Here is a 15734-nt window from a genome sequence, read left to right as displayed (position 1 = left end):
CCATTGACAGAGGAGCTTGGTGGGCTACAGTCCATGGGGCCGCAAGAGTCAGACACAACTTAATGACTAAACCACGATTAAACCAAGACAAGTATGGAGCTTAGCTGGGTCAGTGATATGAAGCAGTTAGTACTATGACAATCAAATCTGCAATCAAATGTTAACTCTCTGTGGTAGTGGGTTGTTTTTTTGTTTTTGTTTTTTTTTAATTTTACTTTGGTTTTTTTGTTGCTGCTGTTTGGTTTCTTACATATACATTCTATTTTATGGGTCAGCTTCCCTGGTGGCTCAGAGGTTAAAGCGTCTGCCTGGAATGCAGGAGACCCGGGTTCGATCCCTGGGTCAGGAAGATCACCTGGAGAAGGAAATGGCAACCCACTCCAGTACTCTTGCCTGGAGAATCCCATGCAGGGAGGGGCCTGGTAGGCTACAGTCCATGGGGTCGCAAAGAGTCGGACACGACTGAGCGACTTCACTTTGGTGAAGCAAAGAGTCGGACACGACTGAGCGACTTCACTTTGGTGAAGCCCCAGATATTCGGTCAAACACTGATCTGGGTGTTGTTGGGTATTTTGTAGATAAGAAGTCAGTAATCCCTTAGATAAGAAGTCAGTAATCCCTTAGTTGGAATTCCAGTGATTAGGACTCTGCTTCCACTGCAGGAGTCACAGGGTTCAATCCCTGGTAGGGGAACAAAGATCCCGAATGCCCTGAAGCACTGCCAAAAAAAAATGCTTGATTGTATTTTACATAATCTGAGTGGGTCTTATTCAGTTAGTAAGGATTTAAGAGCAGAACTGAGAGGCTTCCAGGGAGATATTTCAGTAGAGGACTGAAGCTTCTGCCATAGAGTTCTCACCAGTCCTTCGTGCCACCCTGTGCTGCAGATTTCAGACTCTGTGCCAGCTCCTACATCTTAATGTATATCTTTTTGTTTGTTTGTTTTATTTTTTCTCTTTTAAACTTTTTATTTTGCATTGGGGTATAACCAATTAACAAACAAATGTTGTGATAGCTTCTGGTGAACAGCGAAAGGACTCAACCATATATATACACGGATCCATTCTCCAAACTCTGCTCCCATCCAGGGACATAACATGGAGCCACATAACATGGAGTAGAGTTCCATCTGCTATAATGTATATATCTTTTTCTGGTTCTCTTTCTCTGATGGAACCCTGACTCCCTTTCCTGCACATTGTCCAGCCTTTAAAGTGTTTCATAAATCATTGGTAAAGAAAGTTTCTAGACATGTGCTCACCTATGCACTCGAATCTTCTCAACCCCTGAAATTAGTGAAATAGTCTGTATGTTAGTAAATAAACATTGGAGAATGGAAAACGAGAATTGCTATTGACTCCTAAGTTTTCAATGGTATTTTTCTAAAATTTTAACTATTAAAAACTTATGCTTTTTTTTGGTAGAACTGTATGGAGTAAAAAGCATTAAGTTCCCTTTCCCCTACTTTCTTTCTCCCATCCTACTTTTCTCTCTGGAGATAACCCCAGATGAGTTTGGATTTTATCTTTTCAGTCTGTAGTGGCTAAGTGTTATGTGTATCTTTAGGTGTCCAACTCTCTATGACCTCATACACTGCTTCCCAGGTGGCTCAGTGGTAAAGAATTCACCCGCCAATGCAGGAGACTCAGGAGACTTGGGTGCCATCCATGGGTCGGGAAGATCCCCTCGTGGAGAAAATGGAAACCCACTCCAGTATTTTCACCTGGGAAATCCCATGGACAGAAGAGCCTGGTGGGCTGCAGTCCTATTGTGCTCAGTCATGTCTGACTCTTTGTGACCCCACAGACTGGAGTGGGTTGCCATTTCCTTCTCCAGGGGATCTTCCTGACTCAGGGATCGAAACTGTGTCTCCTGTATCTCCTGCATTGAAAGGCAGATTCTTTACCACTAGTGCCACCTGGGAAGCCTGAAGAGGAGAGGGGGCCCTGAAATACCAGGTGGTTAGTTTTTATGGGCTGAGTAGTTTCCTGGGCTGATAAGTGGGAGGAACATTCTAACCAGCTTGGAGGAGGGGTGGGGATTTTTCAGAATGGAGCCACCACCCACTTTTTGGCCTTTTGGGCCCTGAACTGTCCTGGCCCCTGTGGGTGTGTCATTTAGAGGATAATGAATTATAATTATTGTTTAATGAGACTCAAGATCTACTGAAAGTTAAATCTAGTTGGTTCTAAGCAGTTTATGTTAATGGTTGTGTCCTGCCCCCTTTCTTCTGGTCTCCAAATCTATTTGTTTTTAGTTCAAGATAATATGCATTCAAATATAGTATAAAGAATCCTACATTAAATATTGGCATTTCAAGCTGAAAGTTTTAAGAGAATTTGAGTCTCTACACAGTGTTGAGATGTTTGGAATACTTAACTTTTATTTTACCTTTTTATAGGTTTAATTTGTTAGATTTCTTTGCAACAGGCTTCAGTAGTTGAGACTCATGGACTTAGGTGCTGTGTGGCAAGTGGGGTCTTCCTGGACCAAGGATCAAATCCGTGTCTCCTGCATTGGCAGGTGGACTCTGGACCACTGGACCATCAGGGAAGTCCCTAGGTTTCTGTCTTCTGAACAGAAAATGGCAATGCTATTCACTAAAATAGTGCCAGCTTTGTGTAATCCTCTAACTTCATACGAAAAATATATGAAAAGTTAACATCATACCCATTTTACAGATAGGAAAGTAAAACTTTACAAAGGTTAAATACTTTGCCCACTGTTGCAGGGAGTCAGAACTCTGGATTTATCTGTTTTGGAAGTGGACTTATACAATACTTGGTATTTTATATCTGGTGTCTTTCACTTAGCATAGTGTTTTGAAGGATATATTGCAGGATATGTGTGTGTGTGTATCTGTCACTGTCATTCTGACTCTTTGGTCCCATGAACTGTAGCTGGTCAGGCTCCTCTGTCCATGAGATTCTCCAGGCAAGAATACTGGAGTGGGTTGCCATGCCCTCCTCCAGAGGAATCTTCCCAACCCAAGGATCAAACCCAGGTCTTCCACATTGCAGGCGTATTCTTTACCATCTGAGCCACCAAGGAAGCCCAAGAATACTGGAGTGGGTAGCCTATGCGTTCTCCAGGGGATCTTTCTGACCCGGGACTCACACCGGGGTTTCCTGCATTGCAGGTGGATTCTTTATCAGCTGAGCTACCAGGGAAGCCCTTCCACTTTTAGGCTACTACCAGTAATGCTGCTAGAATATTCATGTGCAAGTTTTTGTTTGAACCTTTGTTGTTAGTTCTCTTGGGTGTGTGCCAAGGAGTGGAATTGCTGTGTCATACAGTAATTTCGTACTGACTTTTGAGGAACCACCAAACTTTTTAATGTAATTTCATACTGACTTTTGAGGAACTACCAAACTTTTTAATAGTGGTTACACAATTTTACATTTCCTCTAGCCAATATATGGTTCTAATTTCTCCACATTCGCACCAACAATGGTTATTTTTTTAGTTTGTTTGTTTACACCCATCATAGTAACTATAAGTGGTATCTCATTGTGGTTTTCATTTGCATTTCCCTCATGACTAAGGATGTTGAGAATCTTTTCATCCGCTTACTAGAGGTCTGTGAATCTTCCTTGGAGAAATGTATCGGCATTTTTTTTTTTTTTTTTTATGGAGCCACACAGCAGGTGGGATCTTAGTTCCCAAACAGGGATGGAACCCGAACCCCCTGCATTGGGAGCGCTGAGTCTTAACCACTGGACTGCCCAGAAGTCCCTAAATTAGGTTGTCTATATTCTGGATACTAGACTCAGATAATATCTGTAAATTTTTTCCTCAGTCTGAGTTTGAAACCGAATCCTCATAAAACAGAGTTCCTCTGCTGAATTTATGATTAACATCTCTATCTAAAATTTTGTTCCCCTCTTGTCTCACTCCCGTTCCCCTCAGTATTGAGTCCTATCAAAAGGAGGACTGAAAAGGACATGCCCAGGAAAGGCCGCGCTGTGTTCCCTGTTTCTTACTTGTAGAAAAAATCTTTAGTATCTTAGGCTTTCCCTGAGTTCTGAAGAGCAGACTTATGCAGGCATGAATTAGGAACTTTCTCAGACTTAGGTATTTGATAAACTTTGAATTAATTTGTGTGTGTGTGTGATCCATATTCAGTCTTTTGTCGATGGATATCCACTTGTTCCAGCATCATTTGCTGAGAATACTGTTCTTTCTCTACTGAATAGTCCCGGCACCCTTGTCAGAACTCAGTTGAACATAGATGGGTGCACTTGTTCTTGGACTCCAAAGTCTATTCCATCATACGGACTTTTCTGTAGTTTAACTTTTTAAAAATCACCTTTGGAATTACTTTGGTTTGACCTTTTATCTCCAAAGCTCCAAAATTATCATTTATTCAGCTGATTGAGCCAGAATCAAATTTGCTGTGGGAAAAATTTACTAAAAAAATCAAGAAAATGGATTTCATAGCAATGTTAATACAATGTTAGACTATGTTACAATTATATGGTTTACTACTAGCATTTCCAAAGGTATAAATGTATGAGACATTACAAATCCATTTTAACAAAACAAAAAGGAAAATTATGATAAAAATGAGACACTGCATACCATAAACATACAATATGAATACATGAATAAGGATTTTTAATATTTAATTCTTTCACAAATTATGTACAATAAGAGTAAAACAGTACAATTATGCATTCAAGTTTTTTTCTTTTTTTGCTTTCAACTTTTCCTGTAGATCTGTTTATCTGCATTGCAAGGGTTGCTAGGTAATAGTTGTGTTATGGTTATTCTGAATATTTTTCTGACAGTCCATGATAGTTATTAGGAACAAATAACCAGTTTGTGCTGTGGTGGATCATTCCATTTTAATGGATAAAACACTATTTCCTTGCAATGCTCTGTCGTCCTTCTCTCTCAAATACTGTCTTCTGTCACAGTCTCTTATATTGTCACATCTTTGAGAGAAGGGACCCATACATGCAAAAAAAAGGGAAAAAATCTTGACCTGGTTGACTTTGCTGAGGTTCAGAGAGAATGGACTTTTTTCTTTTCTCAACATTCAAGCAACTCCCTTCCAAGTGTTCACTAGTTACGTGGGAAATGTGTGTTTGCACAGTTAAGATTCTAAAAGGATCTTTTTGCAGATTTGTTACCTGAGGTATCAATTCACTTGTAGCATGTCTTTTCCACAGCCCTCAAATTCATTTTAAGCTCCTTTATTATACAGCATCCTAACGGTGATCATGCATATTCCGTGCCAAGAAAAAATTAGTATGTACAAACATTAAAATCAGGCTTCAGACAATTAAACACAGAACACATGCTTGGATATTAATGCTTTGAACAGACAGCTTGGGGTTGCAGTCACCCAGGTTCTCTCATTAGGTTCTGTGGATCACAGGGTGGCAAGTTTGTTCACTTGAAAGTGAACCCCAAAGGAAAAGAGTAGAAAAATCTATCGTTAATACCGTTAGAAAACGCAGAACAAGAATCAAATAATTAAAAATACTGGTCATAAAACCTCTGATCCTCTCACCATGCTCCTCAGCATTAACCTCTTGCTTTCTCTGCTTAAAAGTCAAGAGTACTGACACAGGGGTTCCCAGGCCCTGCAGTTCTGCCATTTCCCAGTAGGGGGCGACGTTACATTGAAAAACTGAACCAGTGTTTTGGCATTAACCCTGGTGGGTCTGTGTTCCTTCTCTTTTCAAGACAGTTTTTTAAAAAAAGTCCTCTATGAATACTTTTTTTCTAAACTCAAAGTGAGAGTTGAAGAACAGCAGAATTCTTCAAAGATAGTTCTTTTACACCACTATAGATACTTCTTTGTATGTGACATTCTTGAAGGTTGGTATCAAAGTCCCAAAGTACGAAATGCATCCCGCAAGTCATCAACCTCGTAGAGTGGCTGTGGAGAAAGACAGTGGGTGACTTTGTAATTTTTGTGTTAATTTTTTCTTTTTAAAATTTATATCTTTTGGTTGCACCACATCTGGGATCTTAGCTCCCCGACCAGGGGTCGAATCCATGTCCCCTGCCCCAGAAGCTCAGAGTCTTAACCACTGGACCACCAGGGACGTTCTCATTAATATTTTTTAAGAAAAGAAGGGGAGAGGGAGAGGAAAGAGAAAGAGAGGAAGAAATTTTCCTAGCAGTAAAATGGATTCTGAGGAGAGTCTAAGTTAAAGATGTGAGTGAGGAAAAGAGAGGGGAGGGGATTAGGGTGGGGAAGAGGGGAAGGGAAAGGAATCTTACTGGAAGGCTGGTGCTTGGGCTAAGTCGTGTCTGACTCTTTGCGACCCTATGGACTGTGGCCCACCAGGCTCCTCTGTCCGTGGGATTTCCCAGCAAGAATACTGGAGTGGGTTGCCATGCCCTCCTCCAGGGGATCTTCCCAACCCAGGGAACGAACCTGAATCTTTTTTGTCTTCTGGATTGGCTGGCGTGTTCTTTACCACTAGCGCCACCTGGGAAACCCCAGAGGGCTAGTAGAGGGCTTTGAATTGTGAAACAACATTAGAGCAAACTCAGTTGTAGGAGAAATGACAACAAAAACAGAGAAGAGAAAGTTTTCATCAGGAAAAATAAGGGGAGAATGATAAACACACACAAACACACACGCGGAAATGTAGGAAATATAAGTAGTGCCAGGGATAGATAACTTTGGAGAGAGAAAGAAAATGAGAAGCAAAGAAAGCCCCCTCACTTACCAAAAGGATGCGTCGAAGCTGTCTAGACAGACGAACCGAATTTTCATGCAGTCCCTCCCAGGCTTTGAAAGTTCTTTCATGATTTTCCACAAAAGTATTCCAGCAATAAAAATAATCTATTTGAAAATTTAAAAAGGAGAGGGGAGGGGATGGGTCAGAGCTCAAATCATGAGGAAAGAAAGAAAACCCTGCCACCCCCTCCCCCAAAGTCTTGGGTCCACCGATTCTTTTCCTCCAATTCTCCTTGACAGCTTTCAGCCCCAAAAGGCGAGTTAGGACTTTGGGGGCGAGTTAGAATTCTGCCCGCTCTCTCTCACCCTGGCTTTTTCCAATCTGAATGGCCAGTCCTGCTCTGGAGAGCCGGGCCGAAAGTTCCCCGCGCACCTTTGAACGTCATGATGGCGATCTGGACTCCAGCGCGGTGCAGCCGCCGCAGCCCCTCTGGCTCGGCCTTGCGCTCCTTGTCGCAGAAGTAGAGGCGCGCCGTGAAGATCCGCAGGCTCAGGTTGGGGTACCCCCGCAGGAAGTCGGCCACGTGCCGCGCACAGTCGTAGCAGGGGCTCCAAGACGTGAACCAGGTGACGCGGTAGCACCGCCCAGGGTCCAGATCCCAGTCAGAGATGTAGCGGAGGAAGAGCAACTCCACGTGGCATCCGGCCTGGGGAGAGAGCAGAGACTCGGGATGGTGACCGACCTTGACTGTCCTGCTGGTAGCTTCATCGTCATTAATTCGTGTCCCTCCCAGCGGTCAGCCTTTTTGGCGTGTCTGTCTTTGGTTTTGTCCGAGGTTACAGAAAGGCTAAGCAGCTGCCCGAAAGGACATAATGATGAGTGGTGATCCTAAACTCTTTGCACTTTTGGCTTTGGGAAGGGAAAAGGGTGCAGATTTTCTGTGGAACAGTGGGAGGATGGAATGAGTTGAGTGGGTCAAGTAGCATCACACCATCTCAGATTTAATTTTGTTTGTGAAGTTGCTTTTCCTTCCTTGGAGAGGAAGAAACGGCTTGGAAGTGCTGTTGATGTAACCGTTGTGAAAATACACTGGACTCCACTACACCAAGTGGAGAATAAAAAGTTAGGGTTAGGAGAGTCTGAGACTGACAAGTGGGTGTTGTAAAAGAGGTAGTAGGCACCGGTTGTGGTTTAAGAACAATTAAATACAGGGGTCCCTTGTTTTATTGTGCTTGGCTATATTGGACTTTGCAGAGACTTTGTGTTCTGAAGGTTTGTGGCAACCCTGGTGTCATTTTTTCCAGCAGCATCCACTCACTTTGTGTCTCTGTGTCGCAGTTCGTGATTCTTGCAAATTTCAAACTTTTCATTATTATGGTTATCTGTGGTCAGTGATCTTTGCTACTAGTATGACTCATTGAAGGCTTAGATGATAGCAATTTTTAGCATTAAGCTTTAAAATTAAGATATACACTTTTTGTTTTAGATATAATTGTATTGCATACTTAAAAGAACTGTAGTATAGTGTAAACATATAACTTTTGTATGTACTAGGGCTTCCTTGGTGGCTCACATGGTAAAGAATCTGCCTGCAATGGGGGAGATCCAGGTTTGATCCCTGGATCGGGAAGATCCCCTGGAGAAGGCATGGTAACCCACTCCAGTATTCTTGCCTGGAGAATTCTATGGACTAGAGGAGCCTGGCAGGCTATAGTCCATGGGGTCACAAAGGGTCAGACAGGATTGAAAAACTAGCACTTTCAGGAAACCCCCAAATTTGACTCACTTTATTGCAATATTCTCTATTGCAATATGCTTTATTGCCATGTTCTGGAATCAAATTTACAAAATCTCCGAGGTGTGCCTGTAATGAGTTTGCTCTTTGTATGACCCCCATGATTGTAATAGTAATCACCATAGTGAGATATAGCAAGTCCACTTCATAGTGCAGAGAAGTCATTGCTCCCAGAATCTGAAGACCTAAGTTCCATAAGTCACCCAACTCTTAGATCTTCTGATTCCTCATAAGTTAAATGGAGTTTTGTTGTGAAGACTCAGGGAGAGAGAAGGAAAGGAACACAAAAGCTTTCTATGTTTAGAATGTTTCTTATCACCAAATAGGGAAAAGATTAGAAGCTAAAACAATTGCAGTGGGACAATGAACACAACACAAATAGAGGCCAAGAAAAGTGAGATACGTCAGTGTCATTCTGCCCAGGGATTCTTCCCTGCGTTTCCACCAAGACCACATGTCAACTGCATGTTATGTAAACTCTTCTGGATTTTGGTGATGAAGTCTCTTGAAAATGTAATTCTCCCATCTTCTAGGTTTTTTTTTTTTTTAATGCTAGATGTGTTATTGCTCAGTTGGTGAAGAATCTGCCTGGAATGTAGGAGACCTGAGTTCAATCCCTGGGTTGGGAAGATTCCCTGGAAAAGGAAATGGCAAGTATTCTTGCCCACTCCAGTATTCTTGCCTGGAGAATCCTATGGACAGAGGAGCCTGGCAGGCTACAGTCCATGGGGTCCCAAGAGTTGGAGACAACTGAGCGACTAAACCACCACTGCTGCCATATTATTGAGAAGCAGTTTTTATTATTTATCTATTCATGGCCTCTCGTTGCAGAACATGAGCTCTTGGGTGCGAGGGTTCAGTAGTTGCAGCATGAAAGCTCAGTAGTTGTGGCACGTGGGCTTAGCTGCTCCAGGGCATGTGAAATCTTCCTGCACCAGGGATCGAACCTGTGTCCCCTGCACTGGCAGGCAGACTCTTCTCCACTGTGCCCCAGGGAAATTCTGATCTTCTAGTTTTAATTCATGGCTTCCCTGAATTTTCTGAGGGTCACTATGATGAATGTACTTGCTGGCTTATGATCTAGGTGAGCAGGAAGGAATAGAAATCATTTGAAAGATAAAACTGAGTCATTAATTTTTCCTAATTCTTCTTCCTTCATTATTTAAAATTCCAAAGCCACAATTTGTTTTTCCACGTTTACAGTTCAGCTTGAATGAGCTGATAAGATTCCCCCAAATAAAAAATCTCTTTCTTTTGGTTTCTTCCTTAATCTGAAAAGCAATTTGGATGCTGGGGAAAGGAGAGGAAGGTTTGGGGCAGTGATTCTTAGCACTGAAACAAAGTGTGGCCTTGATGTGCCCAGCAGGATTCGGGAGGATGTTAAATGACCGCCTTTGGAACCTGTCTATTGTGGGTGCAGAGACATATAAAAGAGAAAAGATATCTCAGAAATCTAATGGAGACAAATGAACCAGGCTGAGTAGCATCATCAGCAGGTGGCTATAAAAGTGCCCTCAGTGTAGCTGCTTGGGAAGCAGGCATTAATTAATTAATAGCAAGATATTAATTGATACCTTGTTTCGAAGGTGCCCGAAGTCCAGTGAGAAGGAGGTGGGACTGTCCCGCCGCTTCACCACGTAGCACAAGTAGGTCTCATGGCGGCCCTTAGCCCAGCGCACGTTTTTGAACTGGTAAAGAAACTGTCTCTGCTTCATCAAGAGGCTGTGGGTGAGAGAGGAGGGAGGAGATGCAGCCTTCTTGGCTTTCCATCAGCTTTTAAAGAAAAATCTGTAATACTTGGGCCAAACCAGAGGAGACGCTCTTGCTTCCTTATGCTGGATGCCTAAGAGTTAGTGCACTTCAGATCCACTACAAACCCCTTTTCATGCTTGTACTTAAGACCAGTTGAGACAGCAAGAACCCCAAAGCGATCCACGCTCACAGGACAGGCTCCTCCCATGGCTGCCTTCTAGATGTTGATAACTTGGAATTACAGACGTCTTTCCCAGTTTCATCTTTTCAGGTTTTCACTCCATTATTAGTCATGTCTGACTCTTTGCTACCCCACGGACTATAGCCCGCCAGGCTTCTCTGTCTATGTCAAGAATACTGGAGTGGATTGCCATTCCCTTCTCCATGGAATCTTCCTGACCCAGGGATCGAACTTCTGTTATCTCCTGCATTGGCAGGTGGATTCTTCACCACTGAGCCACCAGGGAGGCCCCAACCTCTACCTAAATGTCCAACATAGATCTCAGAGTCTAAGTGGTCAAAACAATATTCCCAAATTGCCCTGTCCTGACCTCCCTCTCCTATCCTACCAACTTGCCATCCCAAGTATGCAGTCTAAAAGCTTGGAATCATTTTTGATTCTCCTTCACTCATATTTAATTAATTAATCATCTAAATTTATTGAGTCAAACTTTCCAGTATTTCTGGGAGTGTCCCTGCTCTGTTCTCTCAGTTCTGTGCTTCAATCCAATCCCTAATCTTTCTTTTTATCACATTGTCCTGATCTCTTAACTGATCTCTCTGCCTGTAGTCCCTTCAAAATAAGTTTCCATGAGGTGCCCTAGAGATCTCAGAAAATCTAGAATAAACTCCAAACTCGTTAATTGTGGTAAAGCTTTTACAATTGGACACATCTACATTTCTAGCCTTGTTTCCTAGTATTTCTCTCTTTTCTCCCATCATTTCACCCCCTTCCTTACCCCTGTAGCAGGCCCCCTGGCACTAGTCTTTAGTTTTCTTTCCAGCCGTCTTGCTGGAATACATCTCCTGACTGAATCCTTACTTGCCTTTTTTACCCCCACTGTGCAAAAACCTACCCCCCTTTCAAAGCCTAACATCAATTTCAGCTCTTCTAGGAAGACCTCTCTCAACTGCCACTATCCCCTCTTTCTAGGCAAAATTGAACATTAACAGCAACAAAAAAAACCCTCCTGAAGTTTCCTGCTGTTCTCCACTCATCCCTATCAAAGAATTCAACTTTTGTTATCAATTGATTGCTACATCTGTCCCCCTCAGATGTAGAATGTGGATTAGAATTTCTGTGCTTTGAGTCAGGAAGTGACACTTTTTGAGTCATATGTTAAAAGTGTGAAAGGTATTTGACCATTCTCAACTTGAACATTACAAAAAAAGTCGAAAGTGAAAAATTTTTTAATGTTAAAGAATTAAAGTTTAAAATACCAATTATCTAGTGATAATTAGACATGGGGCTTCTCTGGTGGCTCAGACGGTAAAGAACCTGCCTGCACCGTGGGACACCCTGGTTCGATCCCTGGGTTGGGAAGATCCTCTGGAGAAGGAAATGGCAACCCCCTCCAGTATTCTTGCCTGGAAAATCCCATGGACAGAGGAGCCTGGTGGGCTACAGTCCATAGGATCACAAAGAGCTGGTCACATGACTGAGTGACTAATACTATTTTTTACTAATTAGACATACTATCTAATGATAATTATTACTGTTAATATACTTATGTTTTTCCTTCTAGTCTTTTTATGCATATGTATTTACAAGATTTGAGTTAGGCTGATCTCATGTATAAATTCACAATATAATCTAAATATTTTGCCATGTTCTTCCCACACCGGGGATGGGGGTCAGGGACAGATTGCTTTTTGTTTTTCGGCACAGTGTCTTGCATGTTATAAGCACTAAATTTTAGAGTTGAATTTGTAGAAATAACTCTCTGCCAACACAAGTTCCTTTGTAGTGTGAACATAGCACAAGCTATACAGTGTGTGTGTGTGTGTTAGTCCCTTAGCTGTGTCCGACACTTTGTGACCCCATGAACTGTAGCCCAATGTGGTTGATAACCAAAGCATCAGTAGTGAGTGTCCCTGGTTTTTGTCCTTTGTGTTTTTCAGCAAATTTATCTACCAGTAGAGATAACGCTGCCACCTAGTGGCATTGAGCAGAAGTGCAGACAACTTGTCAAAGTCATGATCTAGGCAGTAATTTGAATACGGTTTGCTTGCAAGAGAATTGAAACTTATTTCAATTTTTTTTTTTTTACATTGAGGTTTCCAGGTGGTACCGTATAGAATCTCCCTGCCAATGCAGGAGGATCAGGTTTGATCCCTGGGTTGGGAAGATCCCCTGGAGAAGGAAATGGCAACCCACTCCAGTATTCTTGCCTGGGAAATCCCATGGACAAAGGAGCCTGATGGGCTCCATAGCATTGCAAAGAGTCAGGCATGACTGAGCGACTGAGCACACACACACATAATTTACATACTTCACCCATTTAAAATTCACAATTCTGTGAATATTGTCAGATGTAAACACCTAAAACTGCTGCAACTATCAGTGTACAGAACATTTTTAGGGTACCCCTCCCCCCAAGTTTTCTCATCCATCTCTTCAGTAGGTTCTTTTTCTCCCTCCCAGGCAACCACTAATCTGTAACTATAATTATGGTTTATTTTCTAGAATTTTATTTTAAGTATACATTATCACCTCATTTGTGTCTGACTTCTTTTATTAAGTATATTATGACTTTGACATTCATCCATGGTGTTGCATGTATCAGTAGAGTTTGTTCTTTTGTCCTGCAAAGCAATATTCCATTGCTTCCATACTGCACATTTCGTATATTCACTCACCTGTTGATGGACATTTGGATTGTTTCCATTTGAGGGTTGTGAATAAAGCTTCTACACCCACTTTTGTATGGACATGTTGGTTATTGATACTTTGATAGTGAAATACATGAGATAGACCCAGAAGTCAACTTCCCAAGTATCACCCTTAGTAAATCAGTAAGCAAGGACCAGAGATTTTTAAAGGTGTTGTAATTTGAATGTTTTTCTCACACACATGAAGTTTATTGGAAATCTTTTGGCGGGGGGAGTGTGGGGAGGTGGGGTGCTGTGCCACATGACATGTGAGATCTTAATTCCCCAACCAGGGATCAAACCCATGCCTCCTACAATGGAAGCATGGTGTCTTAACCACTGGATTACCAGGGAAGTCCCTGGAATCCACTTTAAATCCTGAGGCAGAGAATTAGATGTATCACCAGTGTATACATTACATATACGAAACAATATACAAATTAGTCAATCAAATTTTTATAATTAAAAATTCACATTTAACAGGAATCCAAAATGAATGTTAACAAAGATCTAATAATCACTGGCTTTATTCTAAAGTGGTAATAATTTACTATGGTAAAACCACCACAGCACTACCTCTGTTACTATTACTATTGTTAATTAATTAACATAACCACCCTCAGCATACTACATAAACCGAATACATAGTAGATGCATAATAAGTACTGGAGAGGAAGAAAAAAAAATTCTGTCCTTTGGGCCCAGTTTTAAATAGATTAGGCATCATCTCTTACCAATAAATTCCTTTTGCATTTAACCTGTCCTCCTGGGCTGTGTGGATGAGAAGTGGGGGAGGGGTACAATATCATGCATTGCAGGTGGTATTGGCAGGGGGTTCCCGTAGGAGGAAAAAGTGTCCTGGGAGTATAAGGAAGGATAGGACACAGATTAAGGAATTCAAATGGCCTTCTACCCCCACATGAAAATACAATTTCCATCAGAAGTTACCAGTCACAGTGAATTGAATTGCATGCCTGTGACCTTGTTAAATATCTTTAATTATAGCTGGGGGCCTAGTTCCAGCACCCTATTCTCTGGTTTCTCTCTCTCTCTTTTAAGAAATATTTATTTATTTGGCTGCACCTGGTCTTATTTGTGGGATCTAGTTCCCCCACCAGGGACTGAGCACAGGCCCCCTGCATTGGGAGTGTGGTGTCTTAGCCACTGACACACCAGGGAAGTCTTCTTTGGTGTCTCTTAAGGATGCAGAGGACTCAGTAGAGACTGTCTGTAAGGCCCACAGGTTGACAGCTGTGCCAGACAGCTGTGTGCCCTGAAGCGGAACGCTGGCTGCATCCCCAGCAATGCAAACCAGAGACAGATGGGTTAAAAGTAATCGTGACCGAGTCATCCTTTCCTGCTGCGTGCCATCAGTACTGTGCTCTGCAGATAGTATTTTCCTTAATGAAAATCACAGTATTTCCCTTTTTCTCCTGTTGAATTTCATCCTCTCTCCTTCTTTGACTTTCTCTGAATTTCAACTCTGATTTTACTGTTGCTTTGCATTTCATTATTTACAAGTATCTCCATTGAGCCTTTTTCCTCTCATACCACAGATTAGTTTTCACTGTAAACTGAGCTGACGTGTGATATTTTGCCCTCAGTTTTCTGAAGGACATTTAATCCACCATTAAGATTCTACATTGAGATTGAAGTATATGGATTAGGTGTAAATTTGCATACATTTGCAATAGAAATAGATTAAGTTCTATGGTAATAACAATTGTCATAAACTTCATGTGAAGACATCATCAAAGTTTTAGAGTATGCATTAAAGAAGTAAGTTAAGTCATGTCTGAAGAAATGGAAAGACTAGGTAAAGAGTAAAAATGCCATTAACTGCCTCTTTGGCCTATAATATTAAAGAAGTTTTTTCAGTTGAATTCATCTCCTTGTCACAGACATAGTGACTGACCTTCAAGCAAATACTTTTGAATATTGGCATTTAGAAAATAATTTCTCGACTATGTAATTATTCAATAAAGTCTCCATAGTCAAGTTTTTCTTCAAGAGGTTCTACAGTTGAATGTTTACAGAATTATTACCATTACCACTACTGTTTTTAGTACAGTATTGCCATGACCTTTTCATGATTTGAGTCTCTTTGCCTGATTAATATTACTACCATAAACTATCCTAACTGCAAGGACCAGTCAATGCATGGTGCATAAAAGTACTTTCGAGTATGGAAAGAAAAAAAGAGAGAGATAATTGGGCGGAAAGCACGTAAGATCTGAACAGAAGATGAGACAGATCCAGAAAAATAACTGTGCATCTTGACCAGGCAGATCCTGTGAGTCAGTGTTAGGGGAGAAAGGGAAAGTTTGCACATCTTATTACTCAGATTTGCTCTGAGAGGAAAGCCAGAGCAACTACCCACAAGCAGACTGCTTTACCTGTCCATGGTGGAATCCAGTTTGTCTTTCTTGGCTCCCTGAAGATCTTAGGAAGAAAAGCTTGCCTCCAGCACTTCTGCTGCACTGGCTGACAAGGCACCGGTCTCACACATTCAAATTTGAACTCAGCCCTTTAGGCTCCTCCCCCCAGCAGCATCACCACCAACAGGTAACCCATACCCCAGCAGGCTTCCTCCTGTTTGGGTCCACTGGAGGTGGGTGGGGTTTTCATAGGCAAAAAATCACAGAGAGAAAATGACTGCGGGCCACTCTGCC

The 15734-nt window shown here is 41.8% G+C and overlaps 1 protein-coding gene and 1 non-coding gene across 2 annotated transcripts; one reads left to right on the top strand and one right to left on the bottom strand.

The window, feature by feature from the left end:
• The first annotated feature begins 277 nt into the window (after positions 1-277).
• TRNAS-GGA (transfer RNA serine (anticodon GGA)) lies at positions 278-350 on the top strand. Its single transcript has one exon. It is a non-coding gene; the product is annotated as a tRNA-Ser (tRNA).
• A 4374-nt stretch (positions 351-4724) lies between these two features.
• On the bottom strand, positions 4725-15539 carry AICDA (activation induced cytidine deaminase). Its single transcript, NM_001038682.3, has 5 exons — positions 15459-15539; positions 10014-10161; positions 7077-7350; positions 6693-6808; positions 4725-5890 (listed from the first exon to the last, which is right to left on the bottom strand). The coding sequence occupies exons 1-5, from the start codon at positions 15464-15466 to the stop codon at positions 5837-5839; spliced, it is 600 nt and encodes a 199-aa protein (NP_001033771.2). The 5' UTR covers positions 15467-15539; the 3' UTR covers positions 4725-5836.
• Between the last annotated feature and the right edge of the window lie 195 nt (positions 15540-15734).

This window comes from Bos taurus, chromosome 5, assembly GCF_002263795.3.
Source record: "Bos taurus isolate L1 Dominette 01449 registration number 42190680 breed Hereford chromosome 5, ARS-UCD2.0, whole genome shotgun sequence".
In the NCBI taxonomy this organism is placed as follows: domain Eukaryota; kingdom Metazoa; phylum Chordata; class Mammalia; order Artiodactyla; family Bovidae; genus Bos; species Bos taurus.
This window is presented reverse-complemented; position numbering and strand designations above follow the sequence as displayed.

Coding starts and splice junctions, on each gene's coding strand:
- AICDA (NM_001038682.3), bottom strand. Junction 6,809..7,076: donor CGCCATCATGACGTTCAAAG/GTGCGCGGGGAA, acceptor ATTTTCAAATAG/ATTATTTTTATTGCTGGAAT. Junction 5,891..6,692: donor AGCTTCGACGCATCCTTTTG/GTAAGTGAGGGG, acceptor CTTTCTCCACAG/CCACTCTACGAGGTTGATGA.